The 21,991-nt window shown below is 38.8% G+C and overlaps 1 protein-coding gene across 4 annotated transcripts; it reads left to right on the top strand.

The window, feature by feature from the left end:
• The first annotated feature begins 194 nt into the window (after positions 1-194).
• On the top strand, positions 195-21,932 carry Trappc6b (trafficking protein particle complex subunit 6B). Of its 4 annotated transcripts, none has more exons than XM_003471908.5 (6): positions 195-384; positions 8,536-8,603; positions 10,703-10,820; positions 13,145-13,228; positions 15,779-15,872; positions 16,831-21,932. In XM_003471908.5, the coding sequence occupies exons 1-6, from the start codon at positions 304-306 to the stop codon at positions 16,860-16,862; spliced, it is 477 nt and encodes a 158-aa protein (XP_003471956.1). In that variant the 5' UTR covers positions 195-303; the 3' UTR covers positions 16,863-21,932. The 4 variants fall into 4 exon arrangements, with proteins under 4 accessions (XP_003471956.1, XP_023421671.1, XP_023421670.1 ...); XM_023565903.2 differs by lacking the exon at positions 16,831-21,932 and adding an exon at positions 13,805-13,888; XM_023565904.2 differs by lacking the exon at positions 195-384 and adding an exon at positions 445-572.
• Positions 21,933-21,991: the final 59 nt, after the last annotated feature.

Below are 21,991 nucleotides of genomic sequence, written 5' to 3'. Positions count from 1 at the left end.
TTAGCCCCCCGCCCAGGGGCCAGCTTGGGTCTCGGCTGTCCGGGTTTAGTTCGAGCTGCTCGCTGTCAGAACCTTCCTTTGGGCCCTAGGGCTTAGTTCCCTCAGGGTGATTTCCCCCTGGTGCTGGGCATACGCGGTCGCGGCTTCTGGAAGGCGCTGTGTAATTTTCAATCTCCTAGCAACGGGGAACAGAGTCGCAGTGTGAGGAAGTGCGGCGCCAGCCTCGTAGCTGCAGCGCTGGCCGGAACCACCGGCCCGGCCCAAAAGGGAGCAGATACCCGGGGCTCAGAAGAGTAGCCGGAAATGGCGGACGAGGCGTTGTTTTTGCTTCTGCATAACGAGATGGTGTCGGGAGTATACAAATCCGCGGAGCAGGGGGAGGTGGTAAGTGCTGTCCCACGCCTTGAAGTCCTTTCTCAGCCCTGTCTCCTCCCCACCCAGCGCCTCGTGTGGTGTAGACCAAACTGGTTCACTTCTGTGTGTCCCAGGCTCTAGGAATCGTCGGCTGCCTTCTTTAATGCTTTGTCCGTCATCCTTTTCTCCTTCATCTCGTGTCTTATTGCATTTATTTGGTGAGTGGCTATACCTTTGTCGAGCAGGTCACAGATTTCTTTCAGCGTTGTGCTTAGTATGATTTACAGCACTGTTAATGGCAGATCCGAGTTTGACATCCTGTTTACTTTTGCTGGCGCTTTGGTCCACCGGACAGACCTGCGCCTGTTTGAGACTGCGCCCTCTTTGCCCAACCCTAATCCTCGGTACCACTGGATACAATTTGAAGACAGAGCCTAATGGGATTTGAAGGCAAAGTAAAATTTGCAGCTGTTAACGATAATTAGAAAAAATTTACATTAACTGAGGAACTATTTAGTGCTTATTATGTCAGCTGGTTTTAGGAACCGAGAATGTGAGAGTGAAACAAAGGCCTTATTCTATTGGAGTTACTTCTAATAAGTGAAAGTTCTTATTCATTCATTCACTGATTCTTGTTTTTGGTGCTGAGGATTGAAATCTTAAGCATGCCAATCAGGTGTTCTACCACTGAAATACATCCCTAGCCTTTACTCTTTTTTGGTACTAGGATTTGAACTCAGGACCTTCCTTGTTCTTGCCAGGCAAGCATTTTGCGGCCGAACTCTTATCTCTGGCCCCCTCGTTGATTTTTTTTTTTTCCCCTCGTTGATTCTTTTTTTTTTTTTTTTTTTTTTTAATTTAAATGGAAAAAGAGAAAAAAAAAACAGAACAAAACAGTGTAAGGGTACAAGTAATACAGAACTACAAAAAGAAAAAAAAAAACAGTAAGATATCACCAGTTAATAGATTACACACTATCATCTTTGAAACAGTGATTCAGGTCACAGGATCAAAGCATACAAAGTGAACATTCAAATAGTGAGACTACAAATAGTTGTGTTCAATGAGCCAATCAAAAATATTAATATGGTCATCTATTTAACACACCTAAACACACTTGCTGTTGTATCCTTTTGGGCACTTTTTTTTCCCTCTCTCTTTATACAACAAAGTTTACACATTTTGGGTTTTATTGCTCCCATAGATCTTATTACTTTTTTTTGTAAGAGAATAAAATCAAACATGATAAAACAAAGCTGTCAGTCAAAACCAAGGATAGACATAGCACATGATATAAAAAGAGTACAAGGTTATCAACAATGGTTACCATAATGCCTCTTGCTTCCTTAAGAAGAATTGTCCATCTCATTAGGTATTATAAAGTTGAACAAAACAGTAGAGAACAAGTCCAATAAAACCTAAACATTGTAAACCTTACAGAACTTCAAACCAGAATGGGCATCAAGTGAATCTTATTGCCTTCAAAGTAGTTTCCTATACTCTGATACTTAATACTATCATACAGAGCCTAATCAGTCTAATCAGTCAAAACAAGATAGTGAGAGTATTACAGGACTTCAAATCAAGTTAATAGGAAATCAAGAAGGTTACTATAATATATCCTGCTAGTTTTTTTGATTTTTTTTTCCCCTTAGTTTAAAAAAGAAAAAAATTAAATAATTTTTTTAATGAATAAGGGAGAGGTTGAGATAAAAGAGGGCATAACAACATAACAATCCCTCGTTGATTCTTACAGGAAACTTTTATCATGTATTCTTTAACCAGGGCACACCTAAAACCCAGCACTGGGTGCGACTGAGACAAGAGGATCACAAGTTTGGCAATTTAACCAGACCAATGTCTAAAAATAAAAAGCACTGGGAATGTAGCTCTATGCAAAGGCCCTGGGTTCAATCCCAAGTGCAGGGGTGTGGATGCTTTGTAGGCTTGACATTATCCTTGATAAATGAGATGAAACCCTTGCCTCAGTCTTTGGAGAATCTGCAATTAATGAGTAGTTAGTACTGCTGGGTAATTAGGTATAAGATATCACGGAGTTGTAATGGAATGTAGTTGTAGTAATATGCGATATTCCACAGTCATGTGCCAAGTCAAGAGCCCTTTAATGCTATTAATGAAGTTGAGTGGAGAGAGAGGTAGAAAGAGCATCATAGGTAAAAGGTTTGAAAGAGCAGTAGATTGAAGTATGAAGTTCTCACTGAGGCTAGACCGGATGGTGACAGATAAGAAGACAAATGAAAGCTGAAGTCAGAGCCTTGTATGATTGAAAATTTTAACCTTCTCAGTGGAGGATTTAGGGGGTGATGGGTTCCTATGGGTGTTAGGAAGATAATCCAGTGACAGAGTGGATTGGAAGATCCTTGTTAGTGAGAAGACCTGCAGGAGTCACAGCAGGAGGTAATAAAGATCTGAAGACAGGGATAGTGAGAAGAAAGAACAGGTTTGGGGGTTGGAGGTAATATCTGTTGGCAAATCTATTAAGTATGAGAATGAGAGTCAAAAATTATTCTCAGATTTTTTAACTGGAGGAGCTGGGTGAGGTGGTAGTGTTGTTACTCAGAAAACAGAATAAGAGAATAAGACTAAGAGAAAACAGATAAGGTGGTGAAAATAATGAATTATTTGGGGTCAGTTTTAATTTTTGAGGCGTTTGTATGACATCTTAAGAACATATGCTGCCAGATTTTGAAGTACCAGAAGGATGACAAAATTCTTTGGATTCTCCTGGAGAAACCTGAGGCTTTATTTTTTCTTTTTCATTGAAAATCCCCCTAACCTTAATTTTTTTTTGAGACCGAGTTTCTCTATAAAGTTTAGGCTTGTTTCAGCCTCACTGTGTAGGCCAGACTGATCTCAAATGCATGATGATCCTCCCATGTCAGTCTCCCAAGTGTGAGTGTGTGGATCACAGGTGTGTGCTACCACATCCAGCTGGGTATGTTACTTTTTTTTTGAGACAGGATCTAGCTATGTAGTTTAGGCTGGTCTTGAGTTCACTATATAGCCCAGGCTGTCTTAGAACTCACAAGTGATTTTCCTGCCTCAGTTTCCTAAATGCTGGAATTACAGGTGTGTGCCACCATACTTGACTGTATGATACCTTTAAATATATTATTTTGAAGACACATGAGGAATAACCATTGGAAATGAAGTAATTTTTTTTGTGTGTGTGGTATTGGAGATAAACCCAGAGGCCTTATACCACTGGGCTACATACTCAGCTCTTTTTCTTTTTAAGGCTAGGTTTCTCTTAAGCTGCCCAGATGGGACTTGAACTTGTCACCCACCTGCCACAGCTTTCTTCCCTTAGTGCTAAGATTGTAGCAGTGTGCCACTACATCTTGCTGCAAGTTGTATTCATATTGAGACCTAGCTCTAATACTTTGGGAGAGGGTACTGGAAATCGAACTCGGGACCATGTACTTGCTAGGCAGGTACTGTACCATAGAGCTATATACCTGGCTCTTAGATATTTTATAAGTTACAATTTTTATTACTATCTTTATCGTCACCATCATCATCATCATCATCAATGCTATCTGTTTGTGCAAAGCTAGCCCGATGTTTCTTATTCTTCTCAAAGAACAGTTAGCAGCATAGTCCTTTTACTTATCATAAAATTATACTCCCTGTCTTCTCCTCTCCTTGCTTTCCCTTTTCCAAGTCTTACCCATCTACCTTTTTTTTTACGTAAAGTATATACTTCAACATTCCAATAACAAGCTATATTTATGTATTATATAAATATATGAAGTCAATATAAAATAAAAAAATGCCTGAACTAAAAGAATCACTCTATATGGAGTTATTTTACTATTGAAGACCTTAAATTTTTGTTTACAAAAATTTATATGAATTATTTTCTTCTCAATTAGATGGATTTTCAATCCACACAATCCTGATGACTTTACAAATTGCCCTTTTTCTTACAACCTTGTCTTTTTTTCCAGTAGGTTAATCCAAAGTAAAAAAGTTCTCTTGGCTGATGATTGTAAGAGATGTGCTTCCCATAAGCTTTTTTTTTTTTGTACCAGGAATTAAACTCAGGACCTCACACTTGCCAGGCAGGCACTGTGCCACTGAGCTACATTTCTGGCCTTCTCATAAGTTTTGAAATGGGATTAAAAATAATTTTTCATTCCTATTGCAATATGTTTGTGTTGGAGAAAAATTGAAAATGCATATAGCAAAAATGGTTTTAGGAATCAGGTATATGGCAGTTTTGATAAATCAGAATCCATATTGGAATCTAGATGTATGAAAGAGTCATTGTATTAATATCTTTACTTTCAATGCATTTAAAATTTTCATAATAAAAAATTTTAAAAATCCAGAAATGATTTTTATAAATCTTTTCAGACTAAAATTATTTCTGGGTAATAGGATATGTGTCTTTTCCATTTTTTATTATGAAAAGAGTAAGGGAAATAAGACTTTCATAATCTTATTAGTAAGATTACATAGTAAGTTTACTTTTGACTTTCAAAAGTAAACTTTTATAAGTTGTGGCATTAAAGAATCAGTGTTTCGGGGCTGGAGGTTTAGCTCAGCGGCATAAGCACCTGCCTTGCAAGCAGGCGGTCGTGAGTTTGATCCCCGGTACCACTAAAAATGAAAAAGACCAAAAAAAAAAAAAATTAAAAAAAAAATCAGTGTTTCTGTTTTGCTTTGTTATTTATTTATTTTTGCTTTGTAATTTTTTTGAGACAAGGGCTTACAATGCAGTCAGCTCATGTTGGCCTTGAACTTACTATGTAGCCCATGCTAGTCTCCAACTTGCTTTAATTCTCTTGCCTCAGCCTCCTGAGTGTTGGGATTACAGGCATGCACTACAATGCTTGGCATAAAGAATCAGTGTTCTTATCCTTTCAAATCACTGATTTTCAAAATATGCTTGAAGAGGAATTAAACCTCTAAAAATTGAATAATTGTACATTTCCCAATCTGTGGAGAATGGGTTTAAAAGCAGTTAATGAAAGCCTAAGTTTGAGCCCACCCTGGGCAACTCAATGATTTAGCAAGAAGACCTTTTTCAAAATTAAAAATAAAGAACTGGGAAGACAGATCACTGTGAAGACCCTGGGATCAATTCCCAGTACCACACACATATGTATGGTGAGCTTTAGTAGTTGATGGTGGGTTTGAGAATACTTTCTAAAACCTGTACACACTAGGCAAGTTCTTTTTTTGGTCTTTTTCGTTTTTATCAGTACCAGGGATCGAACTCACGACTGCCTGCTTGCAAGGCAGGCGCTTATGCTGCTAAGCTAAATCCCCAGCCCCCACTACACAAGCTCTTTACCACTAAGCTATTCCCCAGCCCTCACCTTAACTTCTCACAAAGAAAATTAAATCTCAGCACAGGCACCCTTGGGTACCCAAAAGTCATATCCAAACCATAGCACTTTCACTTCACCAATGGATCCAATAAACTTCAAAATGGAAAGGGTAAAATTTTAATAACAGACTTAACAACAACATAAAAACATTAAACTTATGAACTACTGCTTTAGGTGTACTTAACAGAATCATTTCACCTCAGTATTTCTTGCCAAAAGAAGCAAATCAGAAATGTACTTTAGATAAAATGAAACTTTAGCAATAAATACACATTTTCGTAATTTTTTTTCACATTGTCAAATTTTTGCAACATATGACATTATGTTGAGTTTCCCATTTACTTGTATTTTTTTGTAGTGTGTTGGTTACTTTTTTTGTCCTTGCTGGGACAGACTACCTGACATCCAAAATTAAGGAAGGAAAAGTTTATTTAGCTCATAATTTGTGACAGTTTCAGTCCACAATCGGCTGACTCCAAGGCAGGGTGTCACATGGCAAAGGAACAACCATTTATGGTGGTGGAAAACAGCAAAATGGAGAGCCAAAAAGGGAGGAGTATGGAGAGAAGACTCTTTCTGTCCCTTATATCAGGCACTCACACCCATAATTCCAGCATTGGGCCATGAGTCACAAATTTTAGAAGACTGTTCCCATGACTGATTGAGGCTTTGTGGAGACATCTGACTCAAACCATAATATTCCACCCCATTGCCCCCCAAAGACTCATGCACATCCTTAATGCAAACGACCATTAGTGCATCTCCAAGAGTTGTCAAAGTCCCAGCAGTTTCAGCATTGCTGAAAAGTCCAAGTCCAAAGTTTCCTCTGAGATTTAAGGCAAACTTTTAGCTGTGAGCCCCTGTACAAATGAAAGTTAAACATTCCAGCATTCAGCAGCACAAGATGAACATTTCCATTTTGAAAGTTAGAAATGGGAATACAAAGGAATGGGACCAAAACAAGTCCAAAACTTAGCAGGGCAAGCTTTAGATCCTTTACATCCAAAGCAATCTGTGGCAGAGTTAGATCCTGGAACATCCAAAGCAATCTGGCAGGTTATGAACTCCAAATGGTTTGCATGGCTGCTTACAGTGCTTCTGGTGGTTGTAGCTTCATGGCCTTTCTCTTGGACCTGCTTTGTTCCCTTCTTGCAGGTTTCCTGAGATGATCCACACTCCTGGCCTCTCCAGACTTCTGGGGTCTTCACTGCACCTTTGGCTACACCCTCACAGCTTCACACACTGCTCTCTTAGGAACACACAGCCTGGTCTCCCAGGCCTTCTTCTGAAATCTAGGTAGAAGCCTTTTTAACCTCAGAACTCTTGCATTCTGCATGCACCTAAAACTAGTGCCACGTGGATGATGCCAAGGTCTGCTGCCAGCTGGAGCACTAGCCAGGCTTTCTTCTCTTTCTGTAGGGATTGAGTGCCTGAATCACTGGACTCTCAGAATCAAATTCTGAGGAACAAATTCTTTAGGCTGCCACCATTGTAGAACCTGGTTTTGGCCCCTGCCATCCTTCTGGATCATAGTGTTCAAAGTCTTTCACAGTTTTGAGACTGCTAAGACTGGATCCTTTTTGGTTCTGTGATGCCTGCAGGCCATCTTTTATAGTCTGTTCCTTGTCAGCAATTAAGATCTCAGCTCTGTCTTTACAGTCCACAGCTTTACTGGAGCTTCCTTTCTGGCCAAACTTACATTTTAAATCATCCTGCTGGGTTCTTTGCTTTTGATTCACAATATAAACCTGTAGCTGTGTCCTCACAGCTAAAGTCCTCAACAGTAGCCATGCCACTGCCTCAACATTTAACTGCCTTGAAATTTCTTCTGCCAGATTAATTAGCCCATAGCCCTTAATCTTAGTCTCAGGCAAAAGTCTCTGAACATGAGCAAAATGCAGACAAACTTTCTGCCAAGCCATAACATATATTGTCTGGACTCCAGCAGCCAGTGCAGTCCTTCTTCCCAGCAGAAACCTGAACTTGGACTTTACTGGTTTTCTGGTCTTCTGAGCTCTAACCCGAATCTCACATACAGAGCAGTCTAAGGTGTTCCAGTGCTACTTTTTCAGGCAACATCTCTGAACCTTTCCAAACTCTTCTACAAGCATTCCCAAAGGCTCTGGAACCACATGGTCACAGGAATGATCCCACTTCTCTGATAGTGAATTCTGTCTTGGTTACTTTTCTCTTGTAGTTGAGACAAAATACCTGATGCCCAAAATGAAGGAAGGAGGTTTCAGTCCATAATTAACTGGCTTCAAGTCAGGGTCGTGTGGCAGAGGAGCAACTGTTCATGGTGGTGGAAAACAGCAAAAACAAGAGCCAAAAAGGGAGGAGCACTGCAGACTCTTCCTGTGCCTTATATTGTATTACACTGTCCACTCTAGGGTGGGGGTAGCACTCATAATCTCTGCATTGGCTCATGAATCAATACAATTCTAGATGCCTGCTCCTATGACTAAATGAGGCTTTTGGGGGACATCTGGACACAAACCATAATGTGTAGTATTCACTTTAGTGGGAGTTTTCAAGTATTTTGAGTTTATTTATTTTTGGTTTTTCAGATAAGGGTCTCCCTAATATAGTTCAGGCTGGTCTTGAATTTGCCTCAGCCTCCCAAGTGCTGGGATTATAGGTGTGGGCCACTAAATCCAACTGATTATATTTATTAAAGAGGAAAACTCTGTTATGTTTCTCAGATTAGTAGAATTTCCATCCACAGTGTATTGTCATGTTTTTAGCCAAAATTTTTGAATACTAACATTCTTGCATTCTAAAAGTATTCAAAGTTTTTATTTTTATTTTTTATTTTTAATAGGAAAATGGGCGGTGTATAACTAAGCTGGAAAACATGGGGTTTCGAGTGGGACAAGGATTGATAGAAAGGTGAGCAGAATGGATTTGAAAATTTTCTTCCAGGTAGGTTATAAATAAAAATGATCTGTTTCAAAAGATTTCATAAAACTTGAGATTTTTAATTCCCAAGTTTTAGTTCTTGTTCTTTAATTACGGATTGAAATTTCTCTTTGTAGATCTGGGGGTGCCGCACAGCCATTCAATTTATGCTTAGTACATACAAGACCCTGGGTTCTATTCTCAGCACCAAATTATAAAAGAGAGATTTCTTTTTAAGTCTGATGCAAGTTTAGTTTAATCATTGCTCAAATTCTGTGTTTTAACATTTGAAGAAAACATTTTATACAATTAAGGTTTCTTTTTTTTTTTCTGAAAACATTGGTCTACTGAAACAACTATTTAAAATCTCCTTACATTTTCTACTTTCACAGGGTCTCTCTGTAATTCAGGCTGGTCTTGAACTCACTGTGTACCCTCAAACTCATGGCAGTCCTCCTGCCTCAGCCTCCCGACTGCTGGGGTTACAGATGTACACCATCATGCCTGGCTTAGATTTTCTACCTAAAATCTAGTACAGTGATAGCAAACCTTTTAGAGCTTTTAATGATACAAGTAGCCTGCTTGGCGTGCATGCCATAGCTTTGCCACCACTCAGCTAGTAGGTTAACCTGAATGGAATTTTGTTTAGAGTCAAAGGAAACTGGTCATGATGGCACATGCCTGTGATCCAAGCACTCAAAAGGCTGAAGCAGGAGGATCACCATGTTTGAAGCCAGCCTGAACTGCAGAGTGAGACCATGTCTCAAAAAACCAAAAGGCAAACAGACAAAAGTCATGGAATAAAAAATACCTTAAAGTCTATGTTTATGCATGTAATCATTTTCCATTTATAGATCAGTTTTTCATTTTTCATATAATGTGTATGTTACTAGGGCTTGAACACAAGGCCTTTTCACTGAATATATCCCCAGCTCTTTTTGTTTTTAATCAAAAAAAATTTTTTTTTGTTTTGTTTTTTGAGATAGGGTCTTGCCATATAGTTTAGGCTATAAGTTAGGCTCTTGCCATATAGTTTAGGCTATAAGTTAGGCTTGAAGTTACTAGGTAGCCCACTCTGGCCTTAAACTGGTGATTTTCTTGCCTCAGCCTCTTGAGTGATTACAGGGGTGTACTACCATGCCTGGCTTTGTCTTTTGAGATGGGGCCTCCATAAGCGATTAAATTGCCCTGGCAGTGCCCTAGCCTGCTAGAGTGCTGAGATCACAGATGTATGATGCTCCACTTGGTTTTTATTTTTAAAATTTGTAGGACTGGTGATTGAACTCAAGACCTCATGCATGCTAGGCAAACATTGTACCACTGGTCTACATTATTTTTGAGTCAAGGTCTCATTAAATTGCCCATGAAGCCCTGAGTTTGCAATCTTCCTGCCTCAGACAGCTGAGTAGCTGTGATTATTGTGCACAGCTGTGGATCAATTTTTTTAAAAAAATGTTTTATGAATATCTGGCCAGGCAGGTGTGGTGCTGCACACCTGTAATCAGTCTCAGCACTCAGAGGCTGAGGCAGGAGGATCACCAAAAGTTCAAGGCCAGCCTGGGCTGCATCGGGAGTTCAAGCCAGCCTGATTACACAGCGAGACCCTGTCTCAGAAGAACAACAAACAAACAAAGCTGAATAGTTCATTCCTGGTTGTATTTTATATAACAGTACTATGATCATGCTTAGCTCTTTTTTTTTTTTTTTTTTTTTTTGTCTTTTTCATTTTTATCGGTACCAGGGATCGAACTCACGACCGCCTGCTTGCAAGGCAGGTGCTTATGCCGCTGAGCTAAATCCCCAGCCCCTAGCTCTTTTTAAGTACTAGATTTGTGTGTACCTGAATTATTTGCCATATTGTTAACTAGTTAATAACTAGTAAACTCTTAGGTCTCACATAAGAGAAGCAGTGTTAAATTGGGATCTGCTTTGCTTGGTGCTTATTTTATGACTAAATAAACATCCAGTGTGGTTGTGGCATTTGGAAATTACTTAACAGCCTAAGTGTCTTGGAGAGAATGAGAAAAAATATTTGCCTCTTTTGCTTTCTTTGAAAAAAAAATTGTATTACTTCCAGTTGATCTTTTTAGGTTTACAAAAGATACTGCAAGGTTCAAGGATGAGTTAGACATCATGAAGTTCATTTGTAAAGATTTTTGGACCACAGTATTCAAGAAACAAATCGACAATCTAAGGACAAATCATCAGGTATTTAGATAATTATGGCCTTTTTTTTTTAGTCTTTTATCATAATATAAATGTTCTAGTTTAGTAGTTTACTCATTTAAAACAAAGTAATTTCTGATTAATCTTAGATGTATCACTGATATTATTAATAAGACATTAGTTTTTACTCTCTTAGGTTAAAGTGAATTAAGGCAAATTGGCAGTTATCAGTAACTACAGGTGTTTCCTTTTTTGTTTTTTGGTACTGGGGATTGAACCAGGTGCTTATGCCACTGAGGTAAATCCCTAGTCCCTAGGTGTTTCCTTCATTTACACATTATATAAAATTTTAAGTGTAGCAAATGTCAGAATTATTGATTTAAGGCTTTAGTTCCTTATTACTAAATGGTGATGAAATGCAGAACCAGAGATAGGTCACATGTTTTTTTCTTTGGAATAGCTTTTTCATGAATAGAACTTATGGCCTCCTGCTTGCCAGGTAGCTGCTGTGGCACTGAGCTATATCCCGGACCCTAGAATAACTTCTAAAGTCTAATTTTTTGGATGTTTTTTTGAGACAAGGTATTACTATGTTGGCCAGGCTGTCTTTGAACTGGTGGTGATCTCCTATCCAGCCTCCTTGAACGCTGGGATTATAGTGTTTTGCTACCATGCCTGGTTGCAGAAGTCTAGTTTAAGATCATATTTAACTCTTTTTTTTTTTCTTTTTTTTTGAGGCAGGATGTCACTATGTAGTTCAGACTGGCTTCAAATTTGCTGTGTAATCCAGGCTGGCCTTGACCTTGTGATCTTCCTGCCTCATCCTCCCAAGTGCTGGATTACAGGCGTGTACCACCGTGTACAGCTCACATTTACCTCTGAAATCTTTTTTTCTTTATTTTTAAAATTTTGTTTTGCAGTACTCGAGATTGAAGTGAAGGCCTTGGCAGTGAACTACGACCCTGGCCCATTGTTTATTTATTCATTTTGAAACCCCATTTTCCTGAGTTACTAAGTTGCCCAGGCTGGCTTCAGATTTGTAGCTGTCTTGCATCAGTCTTCCAGAGTTTTGGGATTCTGGGGTTGTGCTTCTGTGATCAGCTCAGATAACTCTTGTGTTATTACTGCTGTCATTTCTATCCTTAACAATTTTTTTACTACAAAATTAGTAGGTAAAAAATTAGTAAATTACCTACAAAACTATGTATTTGAACAGACTGATTTTCTTTTATAGATCTATAGGACTACTTTTAAATAGATTTTTTTGTTCTTTTTGGTACTAGAAATCGAACTCAGAACCTTGCGCTTGCCAAGCAGGTGCTGTGCCACTGAGCTATATCCCCATCCCTTTTTGAGTAGATTTGGCATTTTGAGTAAGTTTTAAAAATGATAATAATGTATCTAATACTATGAGTAGAATTCACTTTTTCATATAATGCTGACCTTAACTGTAATTATTTGAAATCTGACTGACTTTTTAGACCTATTCTAATAATAAATAACAATTTCATGTGAATATATACTAGTACCTTTTTTTTTTTTGGTACTGCAGGTTCACCCCAGGGCTTTCACACTGGGTTACATGCCTACTTAACCCACACATGATTTTTTTGAGACAGAGTCTCACCAAGCTAAATTGCCCAGGCCTGGCTTGAACTTGTGATTCTCTTGCCTTAGCCTCCTGAGTGCTGGGATTACAACTGTGTGCCCCCATGCCTGGTTTTTTATGTATGTATGTATGTATTTATTTATTTTCAATGTACTGATGATTGAACCCAGTACCTCACACATGCCTAGGCAAGAGCTGTACCACTTGGCCACACCCCCATCTTAATTCTGAGTTCTTTAATATAGACTATGCCTTATGCATCTTTGTATCTTCATTGCATACTTATATGTAGGAGGTGTTAGTGCTATGGAATACTGAACTCATAACTTTTTGTGTGTGTGTGTGGTTTGCAGTGTCTCAGCATGTAGTTCAGTCTGGCTTTGAACTCACTGTGTAGGATAGCCTGGGCTCAACTTGAGGTGGTCCTTCTGCCTCAGCCTCTCAGAATGCAGGGATTATACACATGTGCAGTTGAACTCACAGCTCTAAAGACTGAACACTGCAAAATTCTTTCACTTAAAGAAAAATTGAGCTGGGTGTGGTGGCACATGCTTGTAATCCCAGCACTTGGAGTCTGAGGCCAGTCTGAATTATAGAATGAGACCTGCCTTAAAAAGGAAAAAAAAAGAAAAATTGACCAAGGAAATGGAGACCGTTAATTACTTTATAATGCTCTTAAATTGTTTTATAGGAATAAAATAACTTTTAAGGAGGGCAGACTACACTGACTTGGGTGTTTTGTGTATTTTTGAAATAGGGCATCTATGTACTTCAGGACAACAAATTTCGTCTGCTTACTCAGATGTCTGCAGGAAAACAGTATTTAGAACATGCATCTAAGGTATTTAATATAATAGATTTGAATTTTCTACTAAAAAATGAATAGAATTACAGAGATAATTTCAGTGCCAATCACAATAGACTCAAAAATAGTAGTTTTAAAGTTGTATTTTTTTGTATAGCTGTTTTCTGTGAAATAGGAAACATGTTCATGGTGAGTTATATATATTAAACTGTAATGAAGGCCCACAGTAACTAGAGAAACACTACTACTAAATGCCAATGAATGCAGAGATTTATAGTATTCTTTAATATAGTATAGATATATCAGTAAAGATACTTAAAAACTGGTATTTCCTGTGCACAGTTACTAATTTCTGGGTTTGCAATGTCTTTTAGTAGATTAAAACATTTAACGTGTAATTTAACATTTGATTCTAGGAATATGTGTTTCATGCTAAGTATATATCTGTGTTTCTGGGTTTTGTATAGTTTTTGTTTTTAGTTTTGTAGAGATTCATGAGTAAATAGATGTCTTAACAAATTTTAACATAAGAATTTTTTGAAGTGATCAAAATATTAATGGTAGTATAAGTTGTTCCTTAGCCGTAAAATATTCTTCCTATCTAAATTACAGAGCCAAAAGGCAGCATTGGGCAGAGATTTTTATCTGTAAACCCAGCAATTTGGGAGGCTGTAGAAGGAGAATTGCTAGTTTAAGGTCAGTCTGAGGAACTTGGTGCGACTGTCTCAAAACAAAGACAAAATCTAATGAAAAGCAATGTAGTTACAGTGTAATTATGGTCATGGGAGTAAATAAATTTAGGTCTTAAGTTTAAGCTCTACAATTTAGAGATTTGTGATTGTTATATATAACTCTCTTTTTTATATAACTCTATTTTTCGTATTTAATAACATGAGTATGAGCACAGTTATATGATTGTCTTGAGAGTTACATTTTAATGTGCATGCCTATAATCCCAGCACTTGGGAGGTTGAGGTAGGAGGATCACTGCAAGTTCAAAGCCAACCCGGGGTACAAAGTGAGCTCAAGGCCAACCTGAACTGCATAGGAAGACCCTATCTCAAAAAGACAAAATGAAGCAAACGAAGTACTTAACATGCTGGACAGTTGTATTTGCGGCTGTTTGTGAGACTGAGGCAAGAGATTCACAAGTTCAAGGCCAGCCTGCACAGTTTATTAAGATGTCCTTGCCTCAGAATTTTAGGTCCCTCCACCCTAAAAGAAAAACAGCAACAACAAAAAAACAGGGATGGGGGTGCAGTTCAACACTCCCTGGTTCAATCCCCAGTACTGAAAATAAGTAGGGGGCTGGGGATTTAGCTGAGCGGCATAAGCACCTGCCTTGCAGGCAGGCAGTTGTGAGTTTGATCCCTGGTACCGATAAAAACGAAAAAGACAAAAAAAAAAAAAAAAAAAGTAAACTGCTGGGGATTTAGCTCAGCGAGCGGCATAAGCACCTGCCTGGCAAGTGTGAGGTCATGAGTACGATCCCCGGTATAAAAAAAAGAAAAAAGAAGTAAACCACAGGTACAGCAGGCTGCACAGTGCTGCACAGCTCAGCAACTTGGGGCGAGTGAGGCAGGGTGCTGCTTGATCTCAGGAGTCAGGCTGGGCTGGTCGCTACAGCAGATCTCATCTCAAAGAAATGAACAGAGTTAACATGGTGCTTTGTTCACAGGAGGGGGGCAAGAGGTGGGCATCATACTTTCCATAATTTTATTTCACTGATTCATGATTGCTTATGTCTGTATTATAGAGATATCTAGGCTGTTATATTTTTATGGTTTTTTTAGACGAATATCTCATTTGTTTTTAAAAATTTTATTGGTACACTTTTGTAGTACAAAATCGTTACATTCATTGTGAGTTTTTCCTGTTTTTCGAGAAGAGTCTCATTGTGTGTTGTGCAGGGTGCTTGGAGCTCACAGTCTGGCCTTGGCCTCCCAAGGGTTGGGGTTTGCAGCACTGCACCCTAACACTGGCTGCTGTTGATATTTTTGTGTTGCAGCAGCTGTAAGTGTTGAACAAGTAGGGGTTCTTGGTGGTAGAAAGTGCAGACACAGTTGATTCTGGCTCAGAAAACAGGAAAAAACCACAGGAAGTGAAAGCATCCAGGAAGCACCCAAACTGCTGTTACAGGGTGGGGTGGGGGGCAGGGGTCCAGTTAGAATCCTATAGGCAGCATAGTCAGTAGACACAAGCTACCTTTCCTGTCTCCAGAATGAAATCTACCTTTGTCCTAGTGTGTATGATACTCACTGCATTGGAGTGCCCAATTGGCCAGACTTCAGTCACTGTACTTTGGGGCCAAGAAGAGCAGTTCTTCACAGTCGTCATCTCCCCACCTTTTCCCTCCTCACACCTGTCCTTTTTGTTTGCTTGGTTTTTTTGAGATCTAGCTACATTGCTCAGTCTGTCCTCCACCTCCTTGGCTCAGGTGATCTGCCTCACCCTCCAGGCATGTGTGTATTACCACTAGAACTTTCTGGCTTTTCAACAGCGGTGACTTATTAATACCATGGTTTAACTAAAATGATGTATCTATTTGATAGTTTTACTATTTTTTAATCAGTTTTTTCTTTTTAGTATCTAGCATTTACATGTGGCTTAATCAGAGGTGGCTTATCCAATTTGGGAATAAAAAGTATTGTAACTGCCGAAGTGTCTTCAATGCCTGCTTGTAAGTTGAATTCACATTTACAACAAATATTTTTGTTGATATTTTTCATGTGTGGATTTTTAAAAGGTTTTTTAAGACATAGAGGACATTACAAATACTGAAACTTTTTCATTTTAGTGTTATCAGTTCAACATTTAGTGAACACTATGTAGCATGCAACAGTATATGCAGGAATTTTTGATTCAGAGTGATTTAAACCAGATGTGGTGGTGCACACCTGTAATTCCAGTGCTTGGGAAGCTGAGACAGGAGGATCACTGCCAGTTCAACGGCAGTCTGGGCTACATAATGAGTTCAAGGCCAGCTTGAATTACATAGCAAGACCCTGTCTAAAAAAACCCTAAAACAAACAAAAAGAATGATGTAAGAAAATCCACTAAAGAAATCCAAATTTGTAAGACAATTTAAGGGAATTTTAACTTTTAAGGGAAAATTTACTGTCATTTTTTTGTTTTTGGATTTCTTTTTGAAGCACTAGGAGCCAAACCCAGGACTTCACACTAGCAAAGGCTGTATAGCCGAGCCATACCCCTGCTTATATTAAAGTCATCCTTTAATATAACAGCTTTCTGTATAGTATTGAAATCTTCTGTTGTTGAGCAGTTGTTTAGAATATATGCATTATGATGCTAAATAAAGCCAACTAGTTTTTCTTGTTGTTATTAAACTCTTTCCCAAAGATCCCCTTACCAAGTACAAATAAGATTTACTTGAGCTTCAGTGATTATTAACAATGAAACACCCAGAAGGTAGGAATCACTAAAACAAAGGTACCTGTATACAAATCAGAAAATCATCTAATGAAAATGGAGTTGACAATTTCATATTGTAAGGAGTGTGAAAAGATGTCTGACTTGACAAGTTTAATTGAAATAACTTACTAAGTAGAACCAAAAAAAATGATATATAGGCTTTTGTTGTACCTAAAATATAAAATGATTTTTGTTTTCTTTTTTAGGCAAATTTCAGGTGATGATACAGAAACTATAAGCATACCGAAATGCAAGACTTCCACAGTGTAAAAACATAAGTTATTCATGTGTAAATCATTTCAAGTAACAGTGATTTAATTACATTGTTGGATATTTGTACAGCAGTAAGATTGTATTTTATCAATTTAATGTAGACCAATTTAAAGTAGATAAAGGGTCATTCTACCATGGGATAAACTTTAATGAAACTATTCAAAATGGACACTTGATTTCAAATAACTGGACACCAAAATCGATTTTAAATATTTTTTATTAGAGTGGTAACCACAGATGGAACTTGGGGTTTGTTGAAGTGGCATAAAGAAGAATATGCACCAGTCAGGATCATTTGTGTTAAGAGTGACTGACATTAGATAAAGTGTGAATTTATTTTAGTTATTTTAAAAAAGTAAACAGCAGTCTAAATTAAGTTTAACTTTCATTGCTTATAATTTATTTTTATGACTTTGTAAGGATTTTATGTATACATTGTATGTATATGTGTGCATATATATGTAAATAGAAAATGGGGCCGGGGATGTAACTCAGTGGCACAAGTGTGTGCCTGGCAAGTACAAGATCCTGAGTTTGATTTCTGGTACAAAAAACCCAAAAAACAAAAATGACATTAAATTGCTTGAAAATGTAATTTCATTTTAATACATTTTAGTCTGGAGAGTGCCATCCATGCAATAAAAGTGAAATATATTAATTTAAATGTCAATTCAGTGATTCGAGAGCCAAAGCCTATTAGGTATGTTGGGAGGAATTTTTAAATTTATTTTTAATTTATGTTTTGGTATTGGGGATTGAATCCAGCACCTTTGCAGTGAACTACATCCCCAGCCCCTTTTTATTTTTGTTTTGAGACAGAGTTCTGCTAAGTTTCTAGATTGATTACCCAGGGATGGCCTCAAAGTTGTGATCTTCCACCTTCAGCCTCCAGGTCTGGGATTACAGGAGTGCACAGCACACCATGCTTGACTTGTTACTTACCTATGACTTTCAGCTTCTCCCCATGCATGAAGTCCTAGTGAAGGTTCTAAGATTCTCTTATTTACTCTTCCACAAAGGTAGAGGGTAGATAATTAGATGAGTATTCCTAGACTCATATCTTTTGTGGGTGGGTTCAGTGTTCAGCTGGTGTCTGTCTTAGCACCTCTTCCATTACTTGCTTTAGTTATTTGATGTGAGAAGGTATCTCTTAAGATTTTGTGAGAACTCAGCATTTTAGGGTATCTGTTCTTTGACTTTTTTTTTTTTTTTTTTTTTGTCTTTTTCTTTTTTATCGGTACCGGGGATCGAACTCATGACTGCCTGCTTGCAAGGCAGGCGCTTACGCCGCTGAGCTAAATCCCCAGCCCCTTGTTCTTTGACTATTGAAACTGTACTGTCTCATTCAGTGATAACCCTTGGGTATATATTTATCTGACAGCACTGTAGAAGTGGATAACTGAAACCAAAAAAAAACTGGATGAAGATGGCAGATTAAAGAATGGCTATTCATAATAAAATGAACCGAAACTACGGTTGATGCAGTGTCGGCTGGTCTTGAACTCACAGCTGTCCTCCTGTGTCAGCCTCATGAGTGTACCACCACTCCTGGTTTGCAAAACATTTTATTGAAAACATGAAGTAAAAAGTGTAAAAAAAAATTTCTAGAGCTGGGTGTGCTGCCACACACCTGTAACCCAGTACTCAGGGGACTGAGGCAGGAGGTTCACCATGAGTTCAAGGCCAGCGTGAACCACATAGTGAGACCTTGTCTCAAAACAAAACAAAACAACACAACACAGTAAACTTTAGGACATAAGACAAAATCAAATTCTATTGAGTTAGAGGTACAGTGAATCCCTAATTTGCAAACAAGTTCTGTCTGGGAGAATTAAGTCGCAAATGAGTTGTGTATACCTTTGACATATATATGCAGGGTAAAGCATAAGAAAATACGCACACACAAATACGGTAATCTGTGTTTACTTTTACAGTGTGGTAGGGTATACTCGGCACGTAGGGGATTGCGTGCAGTGTACTGGCGAGAGTTACTGAGGGGTGGGTAAGGTAGCATCTTCTATGATGATAAGAGGGTTACTGCTCAGATGACATTTTCTCAGCATTGTAGACAAAACAGTCTGTCAAACCTTTGGTAGAACAGCAGATGGGAGTGAAATTCCCTCTTGCCCACATCTCGTGTCCTGATGACCCTTCATCTCCACCATCTCCGTCCTCAACTCCCTCTTCCAGTAATAACTTTTTTTATTTCATTCTTTTATTTAGCGAGACCTCTCGCTGTCCTCCAGTAGTAGCTATTGCACTGTGCAGAATGCACACAGCAGCACCCCTGGGGCAGCGTCCGGCAGACACTTGAGGTACTTCTGTGAAGGTTCATGAGGCCAGGTCCATCCCTATTTGTGAAAGTTCACAACTTGAATGCTCCTAAATCAGGGAATTAGTGTATATCATTTTCCTTTCATAGGAAGGAGCAGCATTATAAAAAGTTACTTTAATTTATTAAAGTATTCTTAATTCTCAGATGATTTTTTTGTTTTTTGTTTTTCTTTTTTTCCTTTTTGAGACAGGGTTTTGCTGCATAGCGCAGGCTAGCCTCAAACTCAGTTATCCTCCTGTCTTAGCTTCTGAATGCTGGGATTATAGGTGTGTACCACTACACCCTGCAGTCTCAGATGATTTAGAACAGATTTTTTTCAGATTCTGAAAAATTATATAAATTCAGGAAAGACCCTACCAAATATAAAAATATGTAAAATGTAGCAGTTAAAAAGGTCATTATGTCTGGGTGTGGTGGGACACGCCTATCATGCAGGCTGTATTGGAGCCTGAGGCAGGAGCAGCTCAGGCTTGAATCTAGTTTGGGATTTAGTAATTTAGTGAGATTTTGTTTCAAAATTAAGAAAAACAAAAAAGGACCGAGCGTGTAATTAATTGCAAAGATCCTAGGTTCAGTTCCTCCCACTGCAAAAAAAGTAGGGAGAAGGGGGAAGGAAAGGGCGGGAGGGGTCAGAAGGGTTTTGGGTTTTCCTTTTCAGTACTAGGGATTGACTGAAGGGGCTTCCAGGTGCTAAGAGAGTGCCGTACCACCAAACTATATGCCATGCTTTTTTTGTAATTTATTTTGAGACAGGATCTTGCCCAATTGCCCAGAATGGCCTTAAATTTACAATCCTGCCTCAGCCTCCTCTGTAGCAGGGATTACAGGAATGTACTACCATGCACAATTTGGAAAATCTTAGTTGCTTTTAAAAAGAAATAAAATAGCCAGCCAGCATGCCTGTAATCCCAGCTATTTAGCAGAGCTGAGGTGGAAGGATTATAGATTGGGGGCAGTCCAGGGAAAAGCAACCCTACCTCAGCGTTTTGTTATTATTTGTCTTTTCGAGATAGGGTTTCACTGTGGAGTTCAGGCTTGCTCTGAGCTCACTGTGCCCCAGGCAGGCCCTGCAGTGATCCTCCTGCCTCAGCCTCCTGAGTGTTAGGATTACAGGTGTGTACCACCATGCCCAGCTAAAAGTTTTAAAACGTGCTCAGCATATAGCTGTGACAGGTCACTTGCTAGGATGATGATCCCAGCTTAAACTCTCAGTATTAGGGGAGAGCAGTGGTAGAGCACTTGGCCTGACATGCATCATGCCCTGGGTTCAAGCATCCCAATCCTGAGGGAGGAGAAAAGAAAAAGATACAAGATAGGGATTTGTCCCTTTCTCTTTAGTGCGTGTATATGATGGTGAATGTTTGGAGGTAATCTGCAACAGACTTCTGATGACCCTAAAAAAACATATGAAGATGAAAGCCATCACACTGAGAATAGCAGCCACAAAGCACCTCAGTGGTGCTTCTTGATAACCAGTCTTGGCACCACTCCCCTATGGAATTTTTTTTTTTCTTTTTCACCTATGGAATTTTTAAAATGTGAGATACTAAGTTCCCTATGTTACGGGCAACCTTGATTGTCAACTTGTTTGACTTGAGATGGCTGGATCAGAACAGTGCCCTCCTGGGTGTTACCTGGGTAGGTTTTTAGCATGACCTGGGGGCCACATATCCCTTACCTCCTTCGCCTTGGGTTCTCTCTCATTTTGCTTCCTGGGCGTCATACTGGGGCAGCTTTCCTCTGCCACAGCCTTCATGATGATTCTGGCTTGGAGCCAGCAGACCTGGACAGAACTCTTAAAACCATTAGTAAAATAAGCCTTTCCTGCTGGTAATTCGACGTGTCAGCAGGCATTTTGTTTCAGTAACACAAAAATAACTGTACCATTCTATCCATTTTAGGGATATGTATTTTGTTACTTAAAGCCATAAGAAACCTCTCAGTAGATACAAGGGGGAAATTAGGTTTTCCAAGAAATGACATATTTTTAAGGGGAAGACAAAAGTTTACATGTAAAGCAATAAAATCACAAAGAACTACAGATGTGGTAGTGTATGCTTATAATCCAGGTTTGAGTATTGGAAGTTTTAGGCCAGGCTGGCATATGTAGTGAGATTTTGTCTCAAAAAACCAAATAAATGAATAAAATCATAAAGTACTAAAGAAAATGATTTAAGATCTTATGGTAAGGAAGGCCTTTGCAACACACAAAAGTAGAAAAGCAAAGGAAAATAGCAAAAAACAAAACGACCTAAAATTGGGATTTTGGGAAAGACTGAATACACAAATGCAGAAGAATGACAGGAGACCACTATTGACGCTGTACAGACAAATCAGCTTAAAATGAACTGCAGATGCTAGCTGGGCCCGGTGGACAGGCCTGCGCATGTTGGCACTCTGGGAGGCGAGGCGGGAAGCTTACAATCCAAGCCAGCCTGGGCAGTTTATGTTTTTGTTTATTTTTTATGTTTCTTAGCACATTTGTGCTATATACCGGTTACATTCCCTGTGAGGGGTTGGTACGTGCATGTGAAATACTAATTTCTACTACTTCCCCTGCTCCCTTCCCTCCCCTCACCCAGCTCTACTTCTCCTTGCCATTTGCACGCGGATCTTCCTTCCTAGAAGACATTATCTTTTAATTTGCCCCTTATTTATGCTTTGAGTTTCTCATGTAAAAGAAACTTTATGATGTTCAAACTTGTGTGTCTGATTTATTTCATTTAAATTTTAGTCTCGGCTGGCCCGAAGGTAGTGAG

The sequence above is a fragment of the Cavia porcellus genome, unplaced genomic scaffold, assembly GCF_034190915.1.
Source record: "Cavia porcellus strain 051 isolate PalLab524CR breed Dunkin Hartley unplaced genomic scaffold, mCavPor4.1 scaffold_1, whole genome shotgun sequence".
In the NCBI taxonomy this organism is placed as follows: domain Eukaryota; kingdom Metazoa; phylum Chordata; class Mammalia; order Rodentia; family Caviidae; genus Cavia; species Cavia porcellus.
This window is presented reverse-complemented; position numbering and strand designations above follow the sequence as displayed.